The following is a 13,675-nucleotide window of genomic DNA, read 5'->3' on the forward strand; positions in this document are numbered from 1 at the left end:
GGACTGAACAACATGATGTGGGGCCAGGCATGGCTGCTACTAGAAGAAGCTGCCCATAGCCACATGGCTCAACATTCTTGCATCTACACTACAGGAGTCTGCCGGCGTATAATAGAGACAAGTCTATTGGCTAAGAAATCTCTTTACACTACAGCTCCCGCTCTGAGAAAGAACCCGGGAGGAAATGCGTTATTCCCCGGCCAATTCTTGCAGAAAAGGTGCCGGCGCTTAGAGGACGGCAAAGCTTCCTTGTTGGGAACCGTTCTTATCAGCTTATCTGATAGGTATCTATATACCCACCAGTTCGGGCACCAGAGCCTTAGTCCAAGCAATCTGCTTGTAAGTCCGGTGGCATGCTCTCAACGTTCGACTAGTAGGTATCACTCTACCTACCTGCTTGTCTGAACAGGAGAGGCAATGGCTTGAGGTGATAGCGTGGGCTGTAAGCATCATCCCCCCCCAGGCTGCTGCTCATCATCAGTTGTTCATTTTGTTGCGCACCCCACTCTCTCTTGGACGGGAGGAGAGTGTTTTCTCACCCCCGCCCCCTCTTCTCTGTTTTTTTCTCCCCACTGGTAGCTCATGGCCAGTGCGACGTTGAAGACGTGTACCCGGGCTCTCGACTGGACGGACTGCCCACACGCCTCCCTGGGTGAGGGCTGCTGTTCCACCGCGGGCCACTAAACACGGCCGCTTACGCACACGCCCCATGATCCCGGTCGCGGCCCACATCCCAACCTCCCGTCTCCAGTCAGATTCGCTCAGAAGTTGTTTTCCCTGGTCGAGCCAGGCCCGGACAACAAACCACACCCTAACCTCCTCTAGCTTAGCCCCATCCTCCATCCCCATCCCCATTTGCCTTCCCCATTGCCTTCCCCTCTCTCCCTCATCACTCTCGTCTCTCGTGTCTTCAGCAGTTGTTGGAAACCAATATCAATGGAGAGTAGTGAATGATGGAGGATAGAGAAGTAGAAAGACATTTAGCTGAAGGATGGCGTAGTAAACAACAGAGTTCTCGTAGCGGGTAGCCTGGAAAGAAAACGAGAAGCTAACACCGTTGGCCCCTGCTCGCTTGTGTGCTCGGCGGAGGACACTTGCTGCTACCCTGGTTTGCTGCCCTTGCTCCTTGCACACTTGCTGGGGCCCTTTCGCGAAGGTCCCTGCCAGCACCACCCGGCACCACCACCCAGCATTTGGTTTTTGGTGCTCTGCTCCAGGCCTTGCTCGCCTTTTCGCCCTTTTTTTCTGCCAATCTAAGACCTTTCCGGTACTGTCTTTGGGCCATACCCCTCTTGAATGGTCGGCTGGCGAGCGAGCGGACCAGGGCAACACCGGTACGTACAGCTCAGAGAGAGCGGAACGGGACACCGGGCCAGGCTGGACGAGAGAGAAGAGAGAGCTCAGTTGTTTTCTCTGCTGGGGGGGGGAGACACCCCGGCAAGCCCACAGAGAGCTGATCGTCCTCTCACCACCACCACCTAAATCAGGCCGCATCCCTTCCTCCTCCTTCTCTTCCCTCCTCCTCACCACCGCTCCACCGACCTCCCCCAAATTTTTTTTTCTCTCTTTTGGCTTTTGAAAGAGGCAGGAACGTCTGAGAGGCGAGGAACAGGTACGATCCGATCCGCACACGCACAGTTTTTCTCTTATCCACGCCCACGCCCATGCCCATGCCCACGGCCCCGTCCCCCGCCCCAATTTGTCTCGCTTTTTATTTTTTTTATTTTTTATTTTTTATTTTTTACTGCTTGCTTGCTGGCCGTCCTGAAAAATTCTCCATCCCTTTTCTTTGCTCTGCCTCATGCTTTGCTCTCTCATCTGCGTCTTGCTGCCTTGGTCATCCCAACTTTTTTTTTGGTTGTGCGCCTACCGATTTTGGAGCTAACCGAACCTGCATGAGCAGTTGTGCTGAGTCCCGACACCCCGAGTTGCTTGCCGGTTTAACTGGAGGGTCGAGCTACGAACAGAGCGCAAAAACGTTGTCGAGAGGGCCAAAAAGAACGCAATCAGGGACACCCAAAGCTTATCCCAACCCCAACCGCGTGTCTTTATCGTTGAGTTCAAACGTTGGTCGAGATCACCTGCAATTCTCATCTACCGCTGTTACTTCTGCATCCCACCTGCTGGTACCACCGCCTGCATAAAGTATCTTCGACCGCCCCTCGCCACCAAAGCATTGGACAGCCAGCCAGGCCCGACATCACAGAGATCCGCTTTCTCCCTCCATCTGAAGCTCGACTTCCTCGACGACTGCCTCGCGTCCGCTCACAAACACGTCCTTGGTCTTGTCCAGTGATCTGGTCTTGTTGTCAAATCCAACCAACAGCTACCGCGTCCAGCATTTTGCTATGCTGGTTTGATCGTGATCGCGGATTCCCATATCGCAACCACGCACCCGAGAAGAAAAAAAAGGTTCGACCTATACCAACGTTCCTGGCGCCTACCGAGACTAGTACTCGACGCGCAGTCTCTTTTGGAGGAGCCCGAGAAAGTCAATTGGAGCTAACCATTGTCTCAGCTACCCAATTGGGCCACTCTAGAGAGCTTGTCGTGCCATAAAGCCTGACTGTCTCGTCTTGTCCCCCTCCTCGGCCCGACAGTAGTCTCCATCGTGGAGACTGGCGGTTACGTGACCGCAAACTCAGATTCACCCAGCTTCGAGAAATACCGAAAAGCTGGATCTCCCGTCGATCTCACAAGGGCATACCCGGGGTCCGTCCACCGAAGTGCCGTACTATCATCAGCAGCGACCGTTGTATGTGAACGAGAGACTGCCATCTTTACCTTTGCCGCAGCCTCCCCAGGCATATTCCTCGAGCGGTTCGTCACCCCGGGTAAGCTCGATATCATCTGCTGCAAGCTCCCACCTTGGTTCGCAGTCGTCCTTCACCTCAGCTGCGTCCTCCAACGGCCCCAAGACCCCAGGCACGCTTTCCCCAACGCTTCCGGGTAACTCTGTACCAGGCCCGCAGAGTCAAGGACATCCGGGATACGAGCATTACCCAGCGATGCAAAGTGGAACGGAGATGTACTACCAACCGGCACCTCACATGTCTACCGGCCAACAGCCGCCCCCGCAGACTGTCACTTCTCACTACGGCCAACAACAACCACCTCTGTTACACCCAGGTCCTCCTCAATACCCCCCAGCTCCCTATGGAAGTCAGTACGGTTACGGAAATGGCCTTGCCTCTCCGCAGACAGGACCGCCCTCGGTGTCAAACCCGATGGGTGGTGGTCAGCCAGTCCTCCCTCTCCCCGGCGTGAACCAGCCAGGCATGCCCAACAACGCATACACGGCCGGCTTCGATACGACTGGCCAAGTCGCGCCACCGGGCATGAAACCCCGCGTGACAGCAACGCTTTGGGAAGATGAGGGCAGCCTGTGCTTCCAGGTCGAGGCTCGCGGCATCTGCGTCGCCCGCAGAGAAGGTTTGTTAATCCATTGTCCAAGCCATGGCACCGCCTCTGTTTGCTAACTCTGTCGCCCAGACAACCACATGATCAATGGTACCAAGTTGTTGAACGTGGCAGGAATGACACGTGGGAGACGCGATGGTATCTTGAAAAGCGAGAAGGTCAGACATGTGGTCAAGATTGGCCCCATGCATTTGAAGGGTGTCTGGTGAGTGTGGCTCGCTCTTGGTGGCGTGAGGTGACCTGCTAACATGGTTCTTTAGGATCCCATTTGACAGAGCTTTGGAGTTTGCCAACAAGGAGAAGATCACCGAGCTTTTGTACCCCCTATTTGTGCACAACATCAGCTCCCTGCTTTATCACCCTGCGAACCAAAGTCGGGCCAACCAGGTTTTGACCGCAACGGCAGAGCGCCGGAAGCAGGATAGTCTGCGCGCAGGTCAACCACCAAATGGCCTGCCGTCTATTCAGCAGCAGCCGCAGCACCACCATCACTCGATGTCCCTTCCCGGTCCTCAAGCTCCTCTCCCATCGCATTCCAGCATGGGCCGCCCCTCGATTGATCGCGCGCACCCCTTCCCCACCCCTCCCACCAGCGCTTCCAGTGTGATGGGTCCTATGGGTGCCTCTGAGAACTTTCAATGGAGCCAGCAGAGCATGAACAACGGCCAGACGAGTCAGATCTCGATTGACACCACTTTGAGCAACAATGCCCGGTCGTTACCCAACACACCTGCGACCACGCCTCCCGGGTCTACCCTTCAAAGCATGCAGAATTACCCCCCGGTCAGCCAACCATATGACAGCTCGCGCCAAATGTACCAGGCACCGCCCCCGCAACAGTCCTCGTACACTTCTGCGAACTCCAGCACCCAGGAAAGATCCATCTACGGCCAGTCCAACTACGTAAAAACTGAAATGGCCCCCCCGGCCGGTCGCGCCACGGGCCAGGGAAACGAGCAGGGTGACTCGAAGCCGCAGAATGGGCTGATGCACGGCGAAAACCAACCTGCCTCTGGACAGGAAGAGGAAGCCGACCACGAGCATGACCCCGAGTACACTCACGACAGCGGGGCCTATGACGCAAACCGCAACTCGTACAACTACAGCAACCCCCAAGTGGCCTCGTTACCAAACGACCACGCTCATTTGTCTCCCGAGATCTCTGGTTCTCCCCACCAAGCTGGTTCCGGAAGAGCGACTCCTAGGACCGCCGCTGCCCCGCAATCATACTATGCCCAGCAAGGTTACCACACACCACCGCGCGCACCCGGTCAACCGTCAAGCAATCTCTATAGCGTGATGAGCAGCGACCGCAATGCTCCCAACGGAACCAACGGCAGTGACGTCTATGCCAGCCAGCCGGACATGAACTCGATGCCAAACGGCTATGCGCCCCAACCACCAGTGCTGAATGGCTCAACATCCTTGAAGCGCGGTAGAGACGACGATGACGACAGACCGAGCAGCGGCGGTGGCGGCATGTCAATGGACATGAAGAGACGCAAGATGCTTGATGGCAGCGGGTCGATGCCATCACCCACTTTCAACCCCCCCATGGCGCAACCTGCTTCTACCATTCCTTCACAAAGACGGAGGTAATACGGCGATAGCATTTTGATTTTCGCGACGAGTACCATCATTAGCGGCGTTGGCGGGACATTGTGAGTCTGAACACGAGACGAACCGGATAGTGAGAGACGGGTACTTCTGTCCAAGCTCTCTTTGCAGAACCAGACGGCAAGCTAGTTCTGTAAAAGCGAAGGCAGAGACCAGACGCACCAAACACACATACACCCACACTCCTTGCTCGTTTTCTGTGCAAAATCTTGCTTTTTCGTACTCGCTCAAGACGAACGACCAACAACGAAGGGCTCTTTTTTTTCCCTGGGAGGGCCCGGGTTCTCAAGGACGATTGCTCAGGCGAGCAAAACAGCTGACGATTCTCTTTGTTGGATGCTTGCTGATATGGCTGTACATGGCTGATGAATTAACGGATTTTTTTGCATGGGCTGGCTAGGCGGGTCTAATCACTAAAGAGGATGGGCCAGGGGGGTGAGAGCAGCTTCTCTCATCCCTTGGGTTCGGGATGACATTTTTTTCTTCTCACTCGCCAAAAAACAAAGAAGGTTTTTGTCGGAACCGTCGCCTGTTTATGATCCTAGGCGCGGAGGCGGCAAAGAAATGTGACGATAAAACTGGACTGGACCTTTTTTTCTGCTTCTCTAGGGCTGGGGCTGCTGCTGTCGGGTTTCGTGGGGGGACAAACAGCGACGATTACTCGACATAGAGTCGAGGATATCAGAGGATGTCGATTAGGGGATGTGCTCGCACTGGTTGATTGGTCAGCGATGAAAGTCCTGGTTGACTTGGCTGGTGTGGTGGCATAGGATCTGTTTGTTGCCGTTATAAACTGTTTCCCATCTTCTGTATGATTGTTCGAGTTGGTCGGTGAGCGTTCCGGACATGATGGAAGAAGGAAAGGCGGTTAGCGGGATCAGATGAGCGAAAGCAGCAGCTGCAGCAGCGGTCGCCTATGAGTGAGAAAGCGGTTCAACAGACTTTTTTTTCTCTCTACTCTCTTATCCATTGTTCATTTTTCCTAGCTCATGACGCTTATGACCAATGACTCTCGAATATTATTCTTCTCTTTTTTCTCTCTCTTTCAATTGCTTCAAACAAAAGTTGCGGGGGGGGGTACGATGGAAGGGGATGGGATAGGGGAAGGCGTGAGGGGGTTAGGGGTTGTTGTTGTTGCTGTTGTTGTGTGTATGTTGCTGCTGACTGATGATGATGTCAAATGATGGATGGTTTTTCTTTTTGATGTCGTCGCGCGTTGGAAATGGTTGATGGACTGGAAATGGTTGATGGGGTTTTGGTGGGAAGGGGGATGGATGTTTTTTTTTTTTTTTTGATTGTTTTTTCTGTTGTGTTTTTTTGGTTCTTGAGGTTTTTATCAGAGTAACGACTTTATGAGAAAAAAGAGAGATTTAAAGTTTACAACAACCCAAAAATTTTTTTTGATTGCCTTTGACAGATGCGGGATGTGAAGAAGACAGGAGAGGAAATAGGGGGCGTGGTTTTGTGTTAGTTGATTTTGTCTTGAGATAAGTGCTGTGGTTTTGGTTGGTTTTGATCAGTTGTTGACATCATCATCAGGGGCGGCAACACGGCGGCACGGTCTAGTTTGCGGCCGGTGAGACTAAGGGGATATGATTGATGGTGGGTAGGGTGGTAGGTTAACAGAGACCGCGATCAAATGTCAAGGTTGTGTTTGTAGATGTTTGTCATGGTCCTCTCATAGACTGCGAGTCTCATGTGCCGCCAATCGACGCCGGTCATGACTACTACATCCTGACCCATTTATATTCAGGGGGTTAATATACAGTCACTTGAACCTCAGGTGTAGTCCCTTGGACGAAGCTTTGTTGGGGCGGCTGTCCTTCCAATCTGTCGAAACATCTGGATGGCTATTCAAGGCATGAATGTTGAAACGGCGGGTTTAAGGGGGGTGGAGACACATGCAAGGGACGCGCACATGTAAGGGGCAGGTCACGTGTCATAACCGTTGCTGGGCCACAGGGATAAACAGGCACAAACGCTGGCCTGAGTCGAAATGATTGGCTGGCCAGGACCAGGTGCCGTCGCAATCAAAGCAATTTCCCCCAGAGGGACAGGCCACTGGAAGCACTATCAGCGCCATAACTCGGTGCAAGTACCACCAGCATCACAACAACATCCCACCACCGATAAATCCCTTTTTGCACAAGATTAGCTGGCTGGATTTCGGGGCTCTCTGCTTGCGATTTCTACTGACAGATTGCCTATCTGCAGCAAACCTGACGCGGATAACTGACTTGCTTTTGTCCGTGTACACACTGTGATCGACCGCAGCATGGCAGCGCCGTTATCGCCGACGCCGAGCGCGGCTCTCAACTTCTCGACGCCATCGGGCAGCCTGCACCACGGCGGACCGTACGAAGCTCGACCTTATTTGATGAGGGATTCCTCCACCTCACAGCCGGACCGTTATAGCACCGAGAACGGCGCCGTCATCGTCGAGGAGCAGCAGAGCAGCAGAAACAACCACCACCACCACCGCAGCCGCGACGGGTCGCCTACCCCGCGTGGACCCTCACCGCCCAAGGTTCGCCCTGGTTCAACCTCGCGCATCATGTCGGGCAACGAACTTTCACCGCTCAAGATTCTGCAGTCGCACCAGCACGCGCAGGTCCAGGCGGCACACCAACAGCAAAGTACAGCCTCATCATCACAGCCCACTTCTGCCGATTCTACTAGTAGTGGTCAACAGCCAGAAGATCTGACGTCGCCTCCTCCGCCAAGGAATTCTTCTTCCATGCCCCCGCCGCCGGCGCTGCAAAGCCCGAGAAAAGCACCGATCAAGAGATTTCCCATCCGAGTCAACCAGCCCGGCCAGTTGTCCTCGTCCAACGAAAGCTCGCGACGCCCGTCCAACGAACGCCGCGGGTCTGACGAGCAGCAGCAGCGATTGGGCAGCTCCATGGGATCGTCGTCCCACCGGCCGGAAAACATGCTGGAGAACGAGGGGGTGAAGCACGCGATTGAGATTTTTGAGGACGACATCAACTCTGATGATCACAACGACGGTGAGGTTGATATGGATGATAGCAACAACCGTCACAGACGGAGGGACGCAGACGGGGACGAGAGGATGGGCATGCAGGACGAGACGACGATGGACGATGACGACATTGGCGCGAACGATACCATGACCAGCACGTTTAGCACGTTTTCTGCTGTGCCAAAGGCGACGGTTATGGGCATGAGGAGTGACAGCCCGACCAAGTTTTCCATGTCCACGTCGTCGGGGCCGACGCCGAGGGGGGGGAGGGCGAATAATGGGACGGGGGTCCCGGACCGGTCGGGCGCGCAGCAGTTGTATGACGGTGGGGGTTCGACGAATCTGATGGACTTTACGGAGAATTTGCGGTTTGGGAGTTATGGAGCTCAGCCTATGCCTTCGAGACGGGGTGGTCAGGCGTCGCTGTCGTCGTCGTCGACGTCGGGGAGGGGGGTGGGTGCTACGCCGCAGAGGAGTGGGGTTGCGAATCTGCTTGATTTTGATATCCCCCCGGCGCCGACGCCGAGGAGCGTTCCGACTATTACTCCTCGGGAGCTGGAGTCGCTCAAGTCGGGGTTTTTGTCGGAGATTTCGAGTTTGAAGGCGAGCCTTTCTGGCAAGGAGGCTGAGGTGCAGCATCTCAAGACTGCGGTGGGGGATGCGGAGAAGAGGGTGGGGGAGTGCATGGAGCAGCTTCGTGAGATTCAGGATGTGCACGAGTCCCTGACTACCGAGAAAGACTCTTGGGAGCGCCGAGGAAGGGAGATGGAGGTTGTTCTGCGGCAAGTCAAGGAAGAAATTGTCATGACCCAGCGCGAGAGAGAGGAGTTGGAATTCAAACTTCACGAATCAGAGCAGAGAAGAGAGGCAGCAGAGATGATGGCCCAGGACGCCGAGTCGAAAATGGCGGGTATGAGAGCTGGTCAGGCAGCCGGGAGCCATAACGCCCCTGGACAGGCGATCAACGCCAACAAGGAGGTCGAGTTGGCCGTCGAGCGAGTAGCCAAGGACCTCCACGCGCTTTACAAGTCCAAGCACGAGAACAAGGTTGCCGCCCTGAAAAAGAGCTACGAGACGCGCTGGGAGAAGAAAGTCCAAGGTCTGCAGGCTCAGCTGGACGAACTGACGCGAGAGAATGAGGACTTGCGTCATGGGAGGGCGAACCAGATCAACAACCTCAACCACCACCGCATTGCCGAGCTGGAGGAGGAGCGCGCGCAGAATGCGGCTCATATCCGTGAGCTGGAAGCCGAGAGCCAGAAGTTGGAGGCTATCCTGAGGACTGTCCAGGCTGACAATGCCGAGCTGAGGCTGCTTTTGGAGAGGGAGCGGGTCGAAAAGGGGGAGCTGGTGCAGCTGGCGGAGGAGATGATGAATATGCAGGCCACCCTTGCTGCTGCTGCGCCTGCGCCGGCGCCTGCGCCGGAGCCGGAGCCGGATCCGGAGCCCGCGCATGCTCCTGCTCCTGTTAGGACGATCAAGTCCCCTTCTCCTGAGCCAGCGCCAGTTGTTGGGCCTACGCCGAGCAAGACGCTGAATCGGAGGCAGAGCATGCTTGGTGGACCTGCAAAGACGCCTGGTACCGGGCTGGGAGTGAGATCGAGCATGCCGCCGCCCAGTAGGTCTACTGGGTTGGGGGTCACGGATGAGAATCATGCTCCTCCCACGGGGAATAATTTCCGGATGAGCGTCGGGCCAGGCGGGTTCAGAGCTTCTGGATTGAGGGCTCCGGGAGGAGGCCCGCAAAAGATGGGACTGGCGAGGAGCGGGAGTGTAGCTGGGCCGCATGAGAGGACCAAGAGCTCGAGCAGCGGCACTGGAGGACTACCCCGCCCCGGATCGGGGCAAGGGAGGGGGTTGATGGGGAGTATTGAGAAGATGGGCGGCGGTGGGTACAGCAGCGGTTATGGGAGGAGAAATGACTGAGGGATGGGTTATGAGATGATGATGCCTTGTACGGATTTTGACGATTTTTTCTTTTTCTTTTACAGCTTTGATTCTGTTTTGTTGTTGTTTGTTGCAAAAAGACTTTGGCGTGTGGGGCGGGAAGAGAGAGGTGGGAGTTGCTGCGTGTTTGTTGGTTGACTGTCATTCTCGATTTGTTTTTCTACAAGGCCATACTGGCGGTGTGGGCAATGGGTTCTTGAGGTATTTTCGAAGGAGGAAAAAAGTTAAAGTCAGTCATGGAGGGAGGGGTAAAGGCGGCGTACGTAGTAGGGAAAGATATTTCAGATACCCCCCCTTTGCATATAGGCCATTAGCTATTTCATGGTTTCTTTTCTTTTTTTCCCCCCCCAAGGCTTGTACTGTTGATCTTTCGTGTTTCTTGGGATGGGTGGTGCTTGTCCGGTTTCTGGCTATGATAGACATGTTCGCGGCGGATTGATTTGGGGCTTGTATCCAGTATCATAAAGGCATCTTCCCTTGTTAAGATCGTAAATTTATTGTGTAGTCATTCATCTAGTTTCTGCCACTGGATATATATCTCATGTCGGTCTGGTCTTGGACGAACAAGTATTGAAACCTCTCAAAAGGTTGTAATCTATTAATAATTATTCATCAAAAAGTTTCAGCTAGGTCTCCTAAGCTAGGTATCAGGTAGGTATCAGGGCCTCGTCTACAAGTCGTGCGGTCGTTTGATAGTCATAAGTAATATACACGCGCCCCCGCCCCCCCCAACCTTTTCCCCTTTTTCTAACTCCAATTCTTTGTCTCCTCACTGCTTATCCTCCTTGTCACACATCTCCTCCAACCTAATATCCCCATCCATCTGCCCCAACTCCTCATTACTCCGCTGCCCGTGATGCACCACCTTTACATTATTCCCCAGCGCCTCATCCATCTCCCTCCTCCACTTCTCACCCCTCCTCTTCAACAAGAAAATCGCCCCATTCCCCGTGATCCACGCAAATAACCCCACCATCAGACACAACCACCGATTCCCCATGGCGTCAATCAACGGCTGTGCAAGAATCGCTCCCACGCAAGAGACAAAGTTTCTCACAAAGTTATTGACCGCTACCCCAGACGAACTTCTTTGGGGCATGAACTCTGTCAGCATTGTCGTTACCGCACCAAAGACTAGCATACTCCCTACTCCAAAGAGAAAGGTGGCGATGGCTGGGGCGGCAATGTACTTGAGCCCCTGACTAGCAGTGAAACCGTACACGATGAGAGAAAGCGGGTATAGAGAAGCAGCAAGCCACATGTTCTCTCCCATACGGTCCTCAGGGAGGTATATCAATTTGGGGGGGCTGACGCTGTCGTCGAAGCGGCCGGCGCGAAGTGCTTCGCGCTTCATTATGTGGTCGAGCCAGCGGCCGCCGACGGTGGAGGCGGTGATGTACCCCAAGGAAGGAGCGAGATACATGCAGCCGATGATGGTGCTTGTGAAATTGTAGGGTGGAGTGGAATAAGTTGATTGAATGGAGATGTTGAGGACGAAGAGAGAGCCAAAGGCCACGCTGGCCGAATAGACTGATATCAGCACCGGTGGATAGCGAAGGTAAGCAAGGACGGTGAGGGGGTCCCAAAGGAAGCGCTTGATGGTTGAAGCGGCGGATTTGATCGATTTGGCTGTCGTGGTGACACGGGTCAGAGGGTTGGCGGTTGGATCGGGGGAGCTGATGGGGGCTGTAGCCGGCTTCTTGTTGGCAAGTGTTTCTGGCAGACAGAAGAAAATCATGAGGAGCATGACGCCACCGTAAATAGTCAGGAACCACATCGTCGAACGCCAACCAAAGGCTCCAGATAAGCTACCGCCAGTAAGGGGGCTTATCAGCGGGCCGATGAGAGGGCCGAGATAAAAGAGGCCCATAGCTCTCCCACGCTCGGCCGGTTCCCAGATATCGGCAATGGTGCCGGCGCCGACGGCCTGAACAGAAGCTGACGCACCGCCTCCCAAGATTCTCATGACGATCAACATTGAAATATTGACGCTGATGGCGCTGAGTGCCGAGAAGACGACAAACATGGTGAAGGAAATGATGTAAATTGTCCGGCGGCCGAGGGTTTCAGAGAACGACGACCACCAGAGAGGAAAGATGGACATGGCAAGCATGTACATGGCCACCGTCAAATTAGTAATTGTGGTGGTTGCGTTCAACTCTTTTGCCAGGTCAGGGAGGGCAGCTACACGTTGTCAATCAGCCTCCACAGTGTAGAGGGAAGAGGAAGAAACAAGACTCACGCAGAAATATACCAGAACCCATAGGGGCGCCAGCGGCAGCTAGAGCAACGACAGCTGTGATGGTCCATTTGGTGCCTCTCTTGTATTCTAGTGGTGTCTCGACTTCGGGAATTATGGTGAATCTTCCAAACAGGCCACGCCGTTGGGATCTTGGAACGATAGGATTGTTTGGTCGAACAAAGGAAGAGCTCCGCCGCGATCTCGTCTGGGTGGGTTGAGTAGGAGAGAGTACATTCTCACGGTGTGATAGGCTTATCCCACCCTGGCCGGGTACATCATCCACGATGACGGCTTCTTCATCGGTGCTTATCGACGTTCCTGTGTGGCTGCCGACCTCGAACTCTTCTTGGCCCGGGGACGATGGTCGGTCCGGCTTGGCAACGGATCCGGACCGACCATTCTCGTCAGAAGAGCCAACGGCCATGACCTGTTAGACTTCGATAAGATGAGTGCTGAAAAGGAGCGGCGGGCCTGTCGTTGGCAGCCCCATATGATAGGGGCAGGTTCGATCGATGACGAAATAGGAAAGGAAAAGATTCCTAACATCTAGTATAAATAGGGGACGATATGAAATATTATTTTAGGGGAGGTAGAGCTTGGCCGGGAATAAGCAGGCCGAGTGGGTGCTTCGACATCCTCGGCATCGCTTCTTCTGGGGCCGTTCCCAGTCCCGGGGCACGGTCAAACAAGCCGGTCTCTTTTAGCGTTGAGGAAGGAGCTGGCTGCCCCATGGGGAATCATCCATGGGAGTGCGGGTACGGGGTATGAGCCTGTAGCCGAGCGGATGGGAACCTATTACCAAGCAGTTCCTTCCACTGATACTGAATTAACAAGCTTCCGATACCCGTTGAGTTTTTGATTCGGACGAACATCTCGAAGCACCAAAAGAAGCCGGCTTTGACCAACGGCTCGGAAGCGAAAGCGGCGAAATCACCCTTCTAAACGCAAATTCGGCAACTCGCGACAAACTGCTCCTGTTTCCAGCACACCATGACAAACCGATTCCAACCGCCTCGTTTTGTGCACGCCTTGTGCTCACTGCCGTGGCATCATCGATGAATGCAAAGTCGGGAAACATAGGTATGAGCGGGAAAGATGCAGCATCGTGCTGACTGCATTGGAGAAAATGGCGGCAAATCCATTGCTTCGGCCGGAAGAGGATATAAGATGAGGAGGAAGGATCAATATTAAGGAGAGCAGCAGTCCTAACAGGCAGAATCATGGAGACACTGGGCTATCGGCCGTGATACTAACGTCCTGCCGGGCACCTCAATGGGTTGTCGTTGAAAGATGCAGGGACGTCCAGCCCTAAAGACTTTGACAGCACCCCGCAGCCCCACATTGACTCACCCTCGCCTTGCCGCGTTGGAGGGGCACAACATGAGCCCCTCTGTATCCTCTGACCTACGGCCTGGCACCCGGTGACGACACTTGGAAAAGAATCCACTGGGATTTTTATATCAGCA

General features: G+C 54.4%; 3 protein-coding genes across 3 annotated transcripts; 2 read left to right on the forward strand and 1 right to left on the reverse strand.

Annotated features, from left to right (window-relative positions):
* The first annotated feature begins 928 nt into the window (after positions 1-928).
* Positions 929-5,415, forward strand: ASM1 (Cell pattern formation-associated protein asm-1). Its single transcript, XM_062943795.1, has 7 exons — positions 929-946; positions 1,001-1,612; positions 1,904-2,412; positions 2,519-3,432; positions 3,493-3,625; positions 3,681-5,050; positions 5,270-5,415. The coding sequence occupies exons 4-6, from the start codon at positions 3,009-3,011 to the stop codon at positions 5,017-5,019; spliced, it is 1,896 nt and encodes a 631-aa protein (XP_062802540.1). The 5' UTR covers positions 929-946; positions 1,001-1,612; positions 1,904-2,412; positions 2,519-3,008; the 3' UTR covers positions 5,020-5,050; positions 5,270-5,415.
* Positions 5,416-7,312: 1,897 nt separating this feature from the next.
* Positions 7,313-9,946, forward strand: QC764_200900 (uncharacterized protein; the record flags this gene model as incomplete). The annotated part of the gene is made up of 1 exon (XM_062943796.1): positions 7,313-9,946. The coding sequence occupies one exon, from the start codon at positions 7,313-7,315 to the stop codon at positions 9,944-9,946; it is 2,634 nt and encodes an 877-aa protein (XP_062802541.1).
* Positions 9,947-10,699: 753 nt separating this feature from the next.
* QC764_200910 (uncharacterized protein) lies at positions 10,700-13,573 on the reverse strand. Its single transcript, XM_062943797.1, has 2 exons — positions 12,210-13,573; positions 10,700-12,151 (listed from the first exon to the last, which is right to left on the reverse strand). The coding sequence occupies exons 1-2, from the start codon at positions 12,631-12,633 to the stop codon at positions 10,737-10,739; spliced, it is 1,839 nt and encodes a 612-aa protein (XP_062802542.1). The 5' UTR covers positions 12,634-13,573; the 3' UTR covers positions 10,700-10,736.
* Positions 13,574-13,675: the final 102 nt, after the last annotated feature.

The sequence above is a fragment of the Podospora pseudoanserina genome, chromosome 2 (assembly GCF_035222485.1).
Source record: "Podospora pseudoanserina strain CBS 124.78 chromosome 2, whole genome shotgun sequence".
NCBI classification, from domain to species: Eukaryota; Fungi; Ascomycota; class Sordariomycetes; order Sordariales; family Podosporaceae; genus Podospora; species Podospora pseudoanserina.

Bases quoted from the DNA above. Each gene is read 5' to 3' on its own strand.
- QC764_200910 (XM_062943797.1), bottom strand. From the start codon at position 12,633: ATGGCCGTTGGCTCTTCTGACGAGAATGGTCGGTCCGGATCCGTTGCC. The intron at 12,152-12,209 runs GTGAGTCTTGTT...GACAACGTGTAG, and splicing joins GGGTTCTGGTATATTTCTGC to CTGCCCTCCCTGACCTGGCA.
- ASM1 (XM_062943795.1), top strand. From the start codon at position 3,009: ATGCAAAGTGGAACGGAGATGTACTACCAACCGGCACCTCACATGTCT. The intron at 3,433-3,492 runs GTTTGTTAATCC...TCTGTCGCCCAG, and splicing joins CTGCGTCGCCCGCAGAGAAG to ACAACCACATGATCAATGGT. The intron at 3,626-3,680 runs GTGAGTGTGGCT...ATGGTTCTTTAG, and splicing joins ATGCATTTGAAGGGTGTCTG to GATCCCATTTGACAGAGCTT.